The sequence below is a fragment of the Thamnophis sirtalis genome, unplaced genomic scaffold (genome assembly GCF_051295495.1).
Source record: "Thamnophis sirtalis isolate CommonGarterSnake01/CBP01778 unplaced genomic scaffold, rThaSir2_p1.2 scaffold_1, whole genome shotgun sequence".
Classification (NCBI taxonomy): Eukaryota; Metazoa; Chordata; class Lepidosauria; order Squamata; family Natricidae; genus Thamnophis; species Thamnophis sirtalis.
Genome location: NW_028261381.1, coordinates 106,454,957 through 106,465,945, shown reverse-complemented (window position 1 = coordinate 106,465,945; position 10,989 = coordinate 106,454,957). Strand labels below are relative to the sequence as shown.

Below are 10,989 nucleotides of genomic sequence, written 5' to 3'. Positions count from 1 at the left end.
CAGGCATGAAATTTAATTTACGAGATCCTCCAGTTCTCTAGCTCTCTCTTTTTTTGTAGAGAGAGTGGTTTGTTATTTTAAAACTGAAGGCAAAATCCTGGGAAAACAATAAGATGTTGTATCTGTTGTTTCTTTTTCATGTGGCTGTTGACAAAAATAGGATTGCCAACATAATCGTCAATATCCGATGGCAGATATTGCACAAGAGGTAGTCTGAGCTGGAAAGAAATGACGAATAATCTATCTTTGAAAGCTCTGAAACAGCTGGAATTACTCTACAGAAACTCTTCTACTTCTTTTGCTGCATCTATTATTAGTTGTATCCTTGTATAAGTGCATTCTATAACAGGCATGTTCTTGTATTCTCTTAACATTTTGTAATAACAGGATGGAGAAATTCTGCTTGCCATAGCACCACCTTGTGATCTACTGGGAGGATTAGATTTTTAACGGATTTCTTAAAAAAAAAACAATTGTACCTGCAGCATCAAAAAGCCTTCAAAATTTAAAATATTTTATAGTTTTGATTATTATTTTTTCTCTAGTAAGACTGAAGGGGAGAATAGCTGAAATCTCTACCATTGTGCCTATAGCTGTAACACTACTGTATAAAGCCAAGCAATTCCATTAGATGAGGGATTTCATTTTTTACGTTTTCATTGGCAGTAAAGCATTACAGATTATCAACCTTCCTCCCACCCCGCTACACACACTTTCTGGAGTTAAAGGAGGAGGTGCTGCCTGGAGATAAATGGTGGTCAAAGGAATCACCAAGGCACACTATCCCAAGGAGGCAAAGCTGATATTACAAAACATTTCTTGATTTTGAACACATGCTGCCACAGCTATCGATATCTGTGCGGGTATAAGATACAAGAACCAATAAGAACGCCAAATTAAATTGACAGCATTCTTAGTCTAAATTAGTGTTTGGGAGGGTGGGGGGTTTAAAAAACCTTGGCAACTTTTAAGATGTGAGAACTACAACTCCCAGAACTCCCCAGTTAGCATGTGGGAATCTTTTGCGAAAGAAAAAGAGTTTGAAAAATTGAAAACCGTGCATGAAATTTCAGACTAACACTAAAAGCGCGTTATCACGCCCGTGGTCCGCTCACGCGGGTGGCGTTTTCTTCCGGGCACCGAGAAAACCGGCCTTATGTGAAACCACCTGCCGACTCTGTTTATTTTTTATCTCTACGGACTCAAGGCGGGCTTCCGCTCTTGCCCCTGACTAAGATGGCGGCGAGATTTCAGCCGCGGAACTGAGAAAAATGCCACCCGCTCGGCAAGAATTGGGCGCGGTCACGTGATCGGGTCACCGTAACCGTGGCAGATTCGACAAGTAGCTCAAAGCTAACTAATTAAATTGAAAGGGCGGCGGAGGCCAATGTGGTGGCGATGCTAACAGGGGAAAAAAGCGTTGGTTTTCACGGCAGAGGAGAGAACCCTTGTTTTTCTCCAGCGTGTGGTATCTGCTCCCCGGAATTCAAAGATCAGCTCTTCTCCTGAGGGAAAAAAAATGGCGTCGGTTTGGGATGAGGCGGAGGTAAGGAAAGCCGGAGACGGCATTATTGCCGAGAATGTGGGGCCGGCGGCCAATATTAGTAGTGAGAACAGTCGCCTTGTGGTGGGAGGCGGGGGGGCTTGCAAAAATTCCCTAAGGGAGCGGGCCTGGCTGGGAAGGTCCGTGATCGGCAGAGCCCACCCGTTTGCCTTTTGCCATGACTGGCTGTTCTCTCTAGGATAGCATCGGGGAAGAGGTGTTGAAGATGTCCACGGAAGAGATCGTCCAGCGAACCCGCCTGCTGGATAGTGAGATCAAGGTCGGTTTAGCTGGGGTTTCCCGCCTTGGGAACCTGGGCTTAAAAGTTTCTCTTCTTTCTAGGGTGCCTACAAATTGTATTGAGTGCCTTTGCGATTCGGGCCGTCTGGGTGTTTTATATTCCCCCCTCTCTCCCTTGCAAGGCTACACTCAGCAGGCCCTTTTTTTTGGCCTGCTTTTGTAGAGAGAATGCTGAAAGCGAAAAACAAATTTTTAAAAAACGGCCTGACCCAAAAGCGTTCCCGGCGCCTCTTCAAAACCTGGCTAGCTTTGATTCTCTACAGCAGTGGTCTCCAACCTTGGCAACTTTAAGACTTGTGGACTTCAACTCCCAGAGTTCGTCAGCCAGCAAAGCTCTACAGCGGTAATGTCTGAGGAATTCTGGGAGTTGAAGTCCGCCCAAAGGGCTGAGGTTGAGAAACACTGCTCCGGGGCAAAGCCGCCTGTGAGAAGGATGTCCTGTAGCCTTGGCGCTGATTCTTAAGCTGGCTTATTGGAGGGAAAGGGTGCTTTAATTATAGCTTGATCACAGGTTTAGGCTTTTAAACTGTGAAGCTGCGAGGAAAGAAACAACAGCAAGGCAGTCCGGGTGAGAGAACAAAAGATTGTAAATGCTAGAAATGGCAACTAGGAGATGCTCTGAGCCTTCTGGGGGTAGCCAAGTGACACGAAGGAAGTTTGGAGAGACTTCTCTCTCCAGCTTACCTTTGGTGTGGCACCGATTATAATTTCTGGTATGGTATACCAGAACATAGTATGGCCTTACAAATATCTAGTGCCCGTAGATATTTGTAAAGCCATACCATATTCTCTAGGAATCTGTGTTAATATGGATTGTGGCAGGCTGTAATAACTCATAGAGGAGAAAGGGCTTCTAAATTAAACCAATTTCATTGTACACTGTACATTGTACACAGGTTGTGCATTGACAATAAAGGTTTGATTGTAATAACATCTGGCTGCAAAGGAATACATGGTATGCCAATAGATTGTTAGCTGACTAATGGGATGGCAGTATTGCTGGAACTGGTGGTGACAGTGAAGTTTGGAGGAACTCGGCATAAATCAATTTGATTATTCTTTTTTAAAATGCTGGTAAGCTGCATTTTTAATGTACTATGGGTTGCATAATTATGATGTAATCTATTTAAAAGTCAGCCGTTCAACCCAATTCTAAATTTGTTCACTGAGCTAACAGGTACAAAACTTAATTTGGTTCGTGGAAAGTTCACCCATTCTGGCATATTCCCATAAACTGTATCTCCTGTCTTTAGGCAATACTGTAATAGTGTTATGGGAATGAAATAAAGTGGCCTTTATTTTGTCTTTCCCTTATTATCATGTGAATGCATGATAGCCATATACTGATTCTCATGCAGTTTTCACAAGAGCTTGCTTGCTACACAATATTTTTAAAAATAATTGCTGATTTGTTTTTTCCTCAGAAAATGAATTCCACAAAACCGATTACCTCTATTAAAACCAAGTTATTTTGCTATTTCATTTTATTTTTGATTCATTTGGTTCCTAGTATTTCCCCTATTTTCATTATCTTCTTCCATATTTGCAGGAAAGCTAATAATTGCTTTTTAAGAATAATTGCTCTGGATTTTCAGATCATGAAGAGTGAAGTACTGAGAGTAACTCATGAGCTACAAGCAATGAAAGACAAGATTAAAGAAAATAGTGAAAAGATCAAAGTGAATAAAACTCTGCCATACCTTGTATCCAATGTCATAGAGGTATGTTTCTTACAGTATAACCAATAGCATCTATATTATAATTTTTGTATGAGTGAATTCCCTGAAGAAAAAAAAAAGGAAATGGGGAGTGCGAAATGAGATTATTATAACTTGGTCCTGCTTAAAAAAGATGTCACTTTTTAATAATCTGACTTGATATTCTTTTTTGGTATAATTTCTCAGCTGCAATCCAAAAGATTTATGAAAGAGAATGAGTGTAATTTCAGAGTAAGCATGTATAAATCAGTGATTACAATCAGAAATCCTGTTTTTAAAAAAGAACTCAGGAAAATGTTGGAAGAAATGATTCTTGAAGTGGGATGACGGGTGATGCTAAGTTGCAGATACAAGAGTCAAATTTGTTTCTATCTTGCTAACCTGGCTGTTTTCAGAGAAAGGTAAACATAAAAATTGCATATTTTTATAGTACAGGTAGGCTGTTATAGGTGAAGTTGATTCTGTAAACATTCCCCTTTCAGGAAGAAACAGGATCACTGCCACAACTTGCTTTTTAGGTGAAAATAAGTGATCTACTGCCTGATTACATCAACTTAAGATTTATAATTAGATGATTTTATTACTTTATAGTTTATTTATGCATTTATTTCTGTGAGTCCCCTGCTTTCCTCAACAAAAGAAAGCTGTCATTTTTTGAGAGGTGGGATCTATAACATTTTGAAGAGCTTGTAGGAGAACTTCTCATTAGACTACTAAATATCGAGTGCCTTTGTCCACTGCTGTATATGACAGGAGTACACTGTGATAACATTATATGTTTGACCAATAACCAGGTTTGCATCTGATCTTTTTTCATCTTTAGCTGCTGGATGTTGACCCCAATGACCAGGAAGAAGATGGAGCAAATATTGATCTTGATTCACAAAGGAAGGGCAAGTGTGCTGTCATCAAAACCTCTACTCGACAGGTGAAAGCAGCATAACAAAGTACTTTTAATTACATAAACATATATTGCCTTATGCTGAATTTATATTTTAAAAATTATAAAATATAAAATAATTTATATTTTATAAATTCAACACAAAAATAGTTTGTTGTGAAAGCAGAAGCAGTGTGCTCTGTCCCATAGTTGGGTAGACCAGGTTGCCCTGATTGTCTTGTCTTACCAGAAAAAACACTTGATATTGCCTTACATTAATAAGATCCACTTCAGTGTTGACCATTCCAACTGGCCGGGGCCCTCAACAATATGTACTACTTGACATCTTTCTCACTAATGATGCCTAGAATTCAATATAATTTCTCGAACATGGAAAAAACAGTTGAGTGATACTCCTATATTGTTTGATTTGGTGAATCTCATGATAGTCGAAATTCATCTTCTCCAAGTGGACATCCTCCAGATAAACATCCTTAAGCTTCCAGATTTCTCAATAATGGCTATGCTTAAGAACTTTAAAGCTTGTTTATCTAGAGCAGTAGTGGTGAATGTATGGCACGCATGCCAGAGGTGGCAGGTAGAGTCCTCTCCCTGGGCACACGCACCATCACCCCAGCTCTGTTTTGGGTCTCTGCCATGTATGCGCACATGTTTTTGGGTCTCTGCCATGCATGTGTGGGAGTTTGGGCACTTGGTGCCTAAAAGGTTCACCATCACTTGTCTAGAGGATGTCCAGCCTGAAGATTAGTCAGGATAATTGTGTGATCTGCTAAAAGCCTATCGTCTTCATGTTCCCACTCAAAAATGTATGAATTTAGACATTTTTGAGAATAAGTTTTAAACTGAAATGTTCTATTTTGGTTTCTGTGATTTTAAGGTTATATGTTAGATGTAGAATATATTTCAACCTCTTTGTGCCTCTTTGCATAAAAAAGCAAAGTAGAAATAAATATTGTAATTAAGATAAACTATTTTGTTCTTAACAAGCATCTGCAATTTTAATCCAGGACAGCCTACATCTAAAGTGAAAATTGCCACTAGTTCACAAAATAATGTATGCAAGCAATTCTGATAAGACTTAGGTCAAGCTGAAAACATTTTTGTTGCCTCTTCTTCAACAGACTTACTTTTTGCCTGTGATTGGGTTAGTTGATGCTGAAAAGTTAAAGCCTGGAGATCTAGTGGTGAGTAGTTACTATGCTGTGTAAGACTGAATAACCAAATATATACCTTGATTTTAAAAACAAAGAAACTTCATAGATAACCCATTGTTCCTTTGACTTTCACAGTATTTGTAAATTTGCTTATTGCAGTTAATCCTTATGTGACTGTGCAATATTTATTCAGTCCTTAGTAGACCTCTCTTGCAATGTGGTTGGGAAGTATGCTGATCAGTAGTTTCAAGTATGGCAGATAAATGAATTTGGATTGCAAACACCTATAGTTCTTTAACAGAAAAACAGCCTAATATTGTTTTAATAATATATAATGTACTTTATATAAGTCTGAATCGTGGCATATTTAATTTCAGCTGTAATTTAAATTACCATTTTGTTTTGTATCATCTACCACTATTGCTTTTCTCTCATCTCAAAGCTGTTTAGTGCCTTACATAACAAGCAAAAACTTACATCTTTCTCTTTTTAATAGAATAAATTGATACAGTAGTGCTCATTGCATTTAATGTTCTGAAATAATACTTTAAGGGCAAATTTAATATTTCTCAAGCGACTGAGAATAATGTATTCTGCCCTTTTTTTTCCTCCCCTGCTTTTTCATATTACTATGTAGTGAATCCATTTAGTGTATAATAGGAATAGAGTTCTCCACCCTCTTAGTAACTGCATGAGTAAGATGTGAGAAAATGGGGGAGAGGTAGAATTCAAAAAAGCATTTTTGTGGATTTTTGTTTGCAGGGAGTGAACAAAGACTCCTACCTGATTTTGGAAACCTTGCCCACAGAATACGACTCAAGAGTGAAAGCCATGGAAGTGGATGAGAGACCTACAGAACAATACAGTGATATTGGAGGGCTAGATAAACAAATCCAAGAGGTAATGAGAAGCTACTAATTCCATTTATGTGGCTTAATATTTATAGAGCTTTGAAAACATTTTAGGTAACCTGTTCTGTAATCAAGATTACAGAGCCAGCAGGGATTCAGCAGTTAAGAAAATGATTTCATTTACTTTTTGTTTCTACAGCTGGTAGAAGCGATAGTTCTGCCAATGAATCATAAAGAGAAATTTGAAAACCTGGGAATCCAACCTCCTAAAGGGGTGCTGATGTATGGACCTCCAGGAACAGGAAAGACTCTCTTGGCCAGAGCTTGTGCTGCACAGACAAAGGTAAAACCGATGTGAATGCTGAGGTCTTCTCCGAATTTATGAAATGCTTCAGAGGTTTTTTTTTATATTAACGACATTATACTGAGGGTGAACCTATTCCTTCTGATTTTTAATTTAGTATTTACACTATTCTCTGTGTTTCTAATAGCTCTGTTGTGGCCTACGAAAATTTATTTTCTGCTCTGGTTAGCTTTTCTTGGACTTTGGTCTCCAACATTTTAAAATGGCTATAAAGAAACTGAATTTCAAATACAGGTACCAAAACAATAAGGAGCCTAAAATAAGGAGTAGCAGTTGAAGGAACTGAAGAAGAGGAGAGTAAAGGGAAACGTGTTAGCAATCCATAAAAATCGTGTGACCAAAAAATGGACCTATTTTCTGTTTGAATTAAGAACAAGACAAGAACCAACCTTAGACTATTAACAAGAATTTATAGTTAGATCTGTTAAGCAATGGAAAGATTTGCTTAAAGCATTGCTAGATTCCCTCTTGCCAGAAATTTTGGGAACTGGATTTAGTGATTTAGTCATTTCCATATTGAACATGGAGCTGAACCAAATTACTCCAACATTATGGATTGCAAATTATTACCTTTAATATCATTTCTTTAGTTACCTAGAGTACTACACTAAGGCAGAACATAGAGTATACATATCTTATTTCTTGCCTTGTTTTAGGCTACATTCTTGAAACTAGCTGGTCCACAATTGGTGCAGATGTTTATTGGTGACGGAGCCAAGTTGGTCCGAGATGCCTTTGCATTGGCCAAGGAGAAAGCACCTTCTATCATCTTTATCGATGAACTTGATGCCATTGGCACAAAGAGGTAAAAGCTGGATTCTCGGTCTACAAGTTTTGAGTTAGAGCCGGCATTCTTCATATATCCCAACTATGGCAATGGTGTTCGTTTAGAGATTGGTTCTTAATTAGTATCACCCCAAACTCTTGAAGAATATATACTGTATACATTTTTTGACCTACAACTAGCATGTGTAGTTAACAATTTTCAGAGGCTTATATATGCTATATGCCAGCTACTATAATAGTAAGGTTGCATAATAATTGGGAATTATTTGTTTATGAAATACAATGTGAGGTTTGCAGTAAAGTCCAGTGCGAAGTGTACCTACTGAATAGCAACCACTTACAACCAATTACAAGACAGTCCATTCTGTTACTGCTATCTTCATTTTTAATCAGTCAATGTTTGCAGCAATTCATTGAAATGCTTTTGGACTTTTTTCTCAAGGGGGCCAGATTCTCTCTTATTGGTTGCTCTTTGCTGCTATGTTCAAATTTGTTATGGCTTAATGCTCTTGGATGGAAGAGTAAAATACAGAAAGGGACAGAAACTATTAAGAGTCACAGCATTTTGCCCTCTGTTCTACAGCTGTAGATCTATCTTAAAATCTAGATACATGGATCCTTGTAACATCTACTTTGAGGTGGAAGAAGGCAGTGTTTGTTTTCTTTCTTACGATTGCCAGTCATAATTCTAAATGTATATTGGCAACAATATATGCAAAATTAACTGTCTTTGGCTCAGTGGATGTCAACTGAAGGACAAAATTCTACGACCTCAGCTGCCTCGGCATAGAAGAATACAGTAGATTAAACCCCCTTCCTCAGTTAGTCCATTACTGCTGGTACAGGAAATTATATTTACATAAAAACATGGTATGTTAAGTACATGGGCTTTGACAACATGAAATGGTTTTTTGTTATTACTTCAAAGTAGTATTTTAATTAAGTCTATATATATTTCTACAGAAAATGGTAATAAAACAGAAAATGGGTAATAAAAAATAAATCTTTGTTTTTTCCACCAGATTTGACAGTGAAAAAGCTGGTGATCGTGAAGTACAGAGGACCATGTTGGAATTGCTTAATCAGCTTGATGGGTTTCAACCCAACACACAAGTCAAGGTAATTCTTGCCTGTCATTAATATAGGAAGCAATTTTGTGACTCAATAATATTTGTAAACAGTTATTACAGAGTAGCTTTAGAAATCAGATTGGTGACCAAGCTGAAGTTTTTTAATAGCTTTGAATATCATTATTTTAAAAATATTTTATTAGCCTATGGTGCAGGATGAACAGGGCTAGAATGTTAAATCTTTTTTTGAAGAGCGGGGAGCTTATATGAAGTGAAAATATGTATACCATATCATAATTCATCCGGGGGTTACATGAAAGCTAAGGACTGCTCGTATCTATTACCATAATTTAATAGTAGTATATAGAATCTGTGTGTTCCCAACTACAAAGTATGTCCTTTATCCAGGTGATTGCTGCAACCAATCGTGTTGATATCCTAGATCCTGCTTTGCTACGCTCGGGACGGTTAGACCGCAAGATTGAATTCCCAATGCCCAATGAAGAGGCCAGAGCCAGGATTATGCAGATCCATTCACGCAAAATGAATGTCAGGTATTAAACAGAAAGGGAATGTAATTCGGATGATGTTGAGTGCACAATGAATTATGGAATCATTTTTATTCAGAGTATGCCATAATTACCGTATTTTTTGCATTGTAAGACACCCCGGACCATAAGACACAAATTAGCTTTAGAGGAGGAAAACAAGGGAGGGAAAATCTGCCTCTGCCTCCCAGCATCCATCTGGTATTCATCTGGCTAGCGTCCTTGCAGCAAACAGCCTGGTCAGCTTCAGCACGTTATCATAATCCCAGCACGTGGCTCATCAGAGTTCCGCCCACCATCGGTCAACTCAGCTGAGCTGCTAAGATTTGCCTCCCCTAATATCGCCAATCAGCTGTTCTAGGTGGCAGCAATCGCCGTTGCCCAGAACAGCTGATTGATGGTATTACGGGAGGCCGATCCAACTGCCAATCAGCTGTCCGGTCAACTGAGCTGAGCTGCTGCTGCCAGCAGCCAGGGAGCAATGGAGCGTTCACCACCACCACACCAATATTTGCTGTATAAGACACACAGACATTTCCACTCACTTTTTTGAGGAGGGGGGAGTGCATCTTCTAGTGCAAAAAAGACAATAGCTGCCTCTGAATATGGCATTAACTAAAGACTATTACACTTTTTCAGAATTTAGCTATTTTGTGAAAAGCAAGTTTCTAATCTGTATGACTGTGAAGATAGTAGCAAAATATTACAATAATAAAAATTGAGATGCCACAACAAAGATTGAATTTTAGATTCAGAGGTTAGATCAGGTCTTCATTTCTTGTCCTTCCCTATTTCTAGGAAAATGAAAATAAAGTAAGGGCAAATTGGGGTGGTTTATGTGGGCTATGTTCAATATTAAGTCTTATATCTTTCCCACTGAGTTTTTTTTTTAATGAAACTCTTGTTCTCTGCAGTCCTGATGTGAATTATGAAGAGCTGGCACGATGCACAGATGACTTCAATGGTGCACAGTGCAAGGCTGTGTGTGTGGAAGCGGTAAGTAGGTTTGGTCCGTTTCCATTGGAAGTCTGTTTTTCCCCCCTAACTGCTGACCTATGGAGACTTTATACAACAAAAGAATTATAGTTTCTTATGTCAGCTATATTGCACTTTTGCTGAATGCTTTTTTCCCCTTTCTTGGGTCAGGGAATGATTGCCCTTCGGCACGGAGCAACGGAACTTACCCATGAAGATTACATGGAAGGAATTTTGGAGGTGCAGGCCAAGAAAAAAGCCAATTTGCAATATTATGCCTGATTTTTGCTCCTAAATTGAATATTAAAGCCTTGATACAAAAAGTTCAGAGTTAACTTTTGCAACTGAGTTCCTTGTGTGAACTCCTTTCACTTATGAAAAAAATAAATTAATAAAAATGTTTCCTCTAACTGAGACTGCTGCTGTTATATTTGGTTGAAGATGGAAAACAAATATTAATTATGGAGGAAATTCATGTATATGAAACTTCTTTCATTAATCTCTTCAAACACCAACATGTATCTGATCATGTCATCCCTTGCTTTTGTGCTTGAATCTTCGATACACTTTCACAATTTGTCTTCATTGTTAACTAACATTTCAGGTTTTACCTATAAGATTCTGAAGACACCTATATAAATTTTCAACTAAATCCAAAATCTGCAAACCATTTGATATGAAACTATATTTTGTTTTAACTCTGAGGTAAAACTTAGGGTTTTTCCCATTTTTCCCACTTTTCTGCAGTTTCTTTGATCCCATTTAGTACCTTTGTCCAA

At 38.2% G+C, this 10,989-nt stretch overlaps 1 protein-coding gene across 1 annotated transcript; it reads left to right on the top strand.

The window, feature by feature from the left end:
* Positions 1-1,395: 1,395 nt before the first annotated feature.
* On the top strand, positions 1,396-10,620 carry PSMC3 (proteasome 26S subunit, ATPase 3). Its single transcript, XM_014055161.2, has 12 exons — positions 1,396-1,546; positions 1,743-1,823; positions 3,439-3,564; positions 4,385-4,489; positions 5,584-5,646; positions 6,379-6,516; positions 6,667-6,810; positions 7,488-7,636; positions 8,640-8,736; positions 9,096-9,241; positions 10,150-10,231; positions 10,382-10,620. Exons 1-12 carry the CDS (start codon positions 1,520-1,522, stop codon positions 10,490-10,492), a joined length of 1,269 nt encoding a protein of 422 aa, XP_013910636.1. The 5' UTR covers positions 1,396-1,519; the 3' UTR covers positions 10,493-10,620.
* The last annotated feature ends 369 nt before the right edge of the window (positions 10,621-10,989 follow it).

Coding starts and splice junctions, on each gene's coding strand:
- PSMC3 (XM_014055161.2), top strand. CDS start 1,520: ATGGCGTCGGTTTGGGATGAGGCGGAG. Junction 5,647..6,378: donor TAAAGCCTGGAGATCTAGTG/GTGAGTAGTTAC, acceptor TTTTGTTTGCAG/GGAGTGAACAAAGACTCCTA. Junction 7,637..8,639: donor GATGCCATTGGCACAAAGAG/GTAAAAGCTGGA, acceptor TTTTTCCACCAG/ATTTGACAGTGAAAAAGCTG.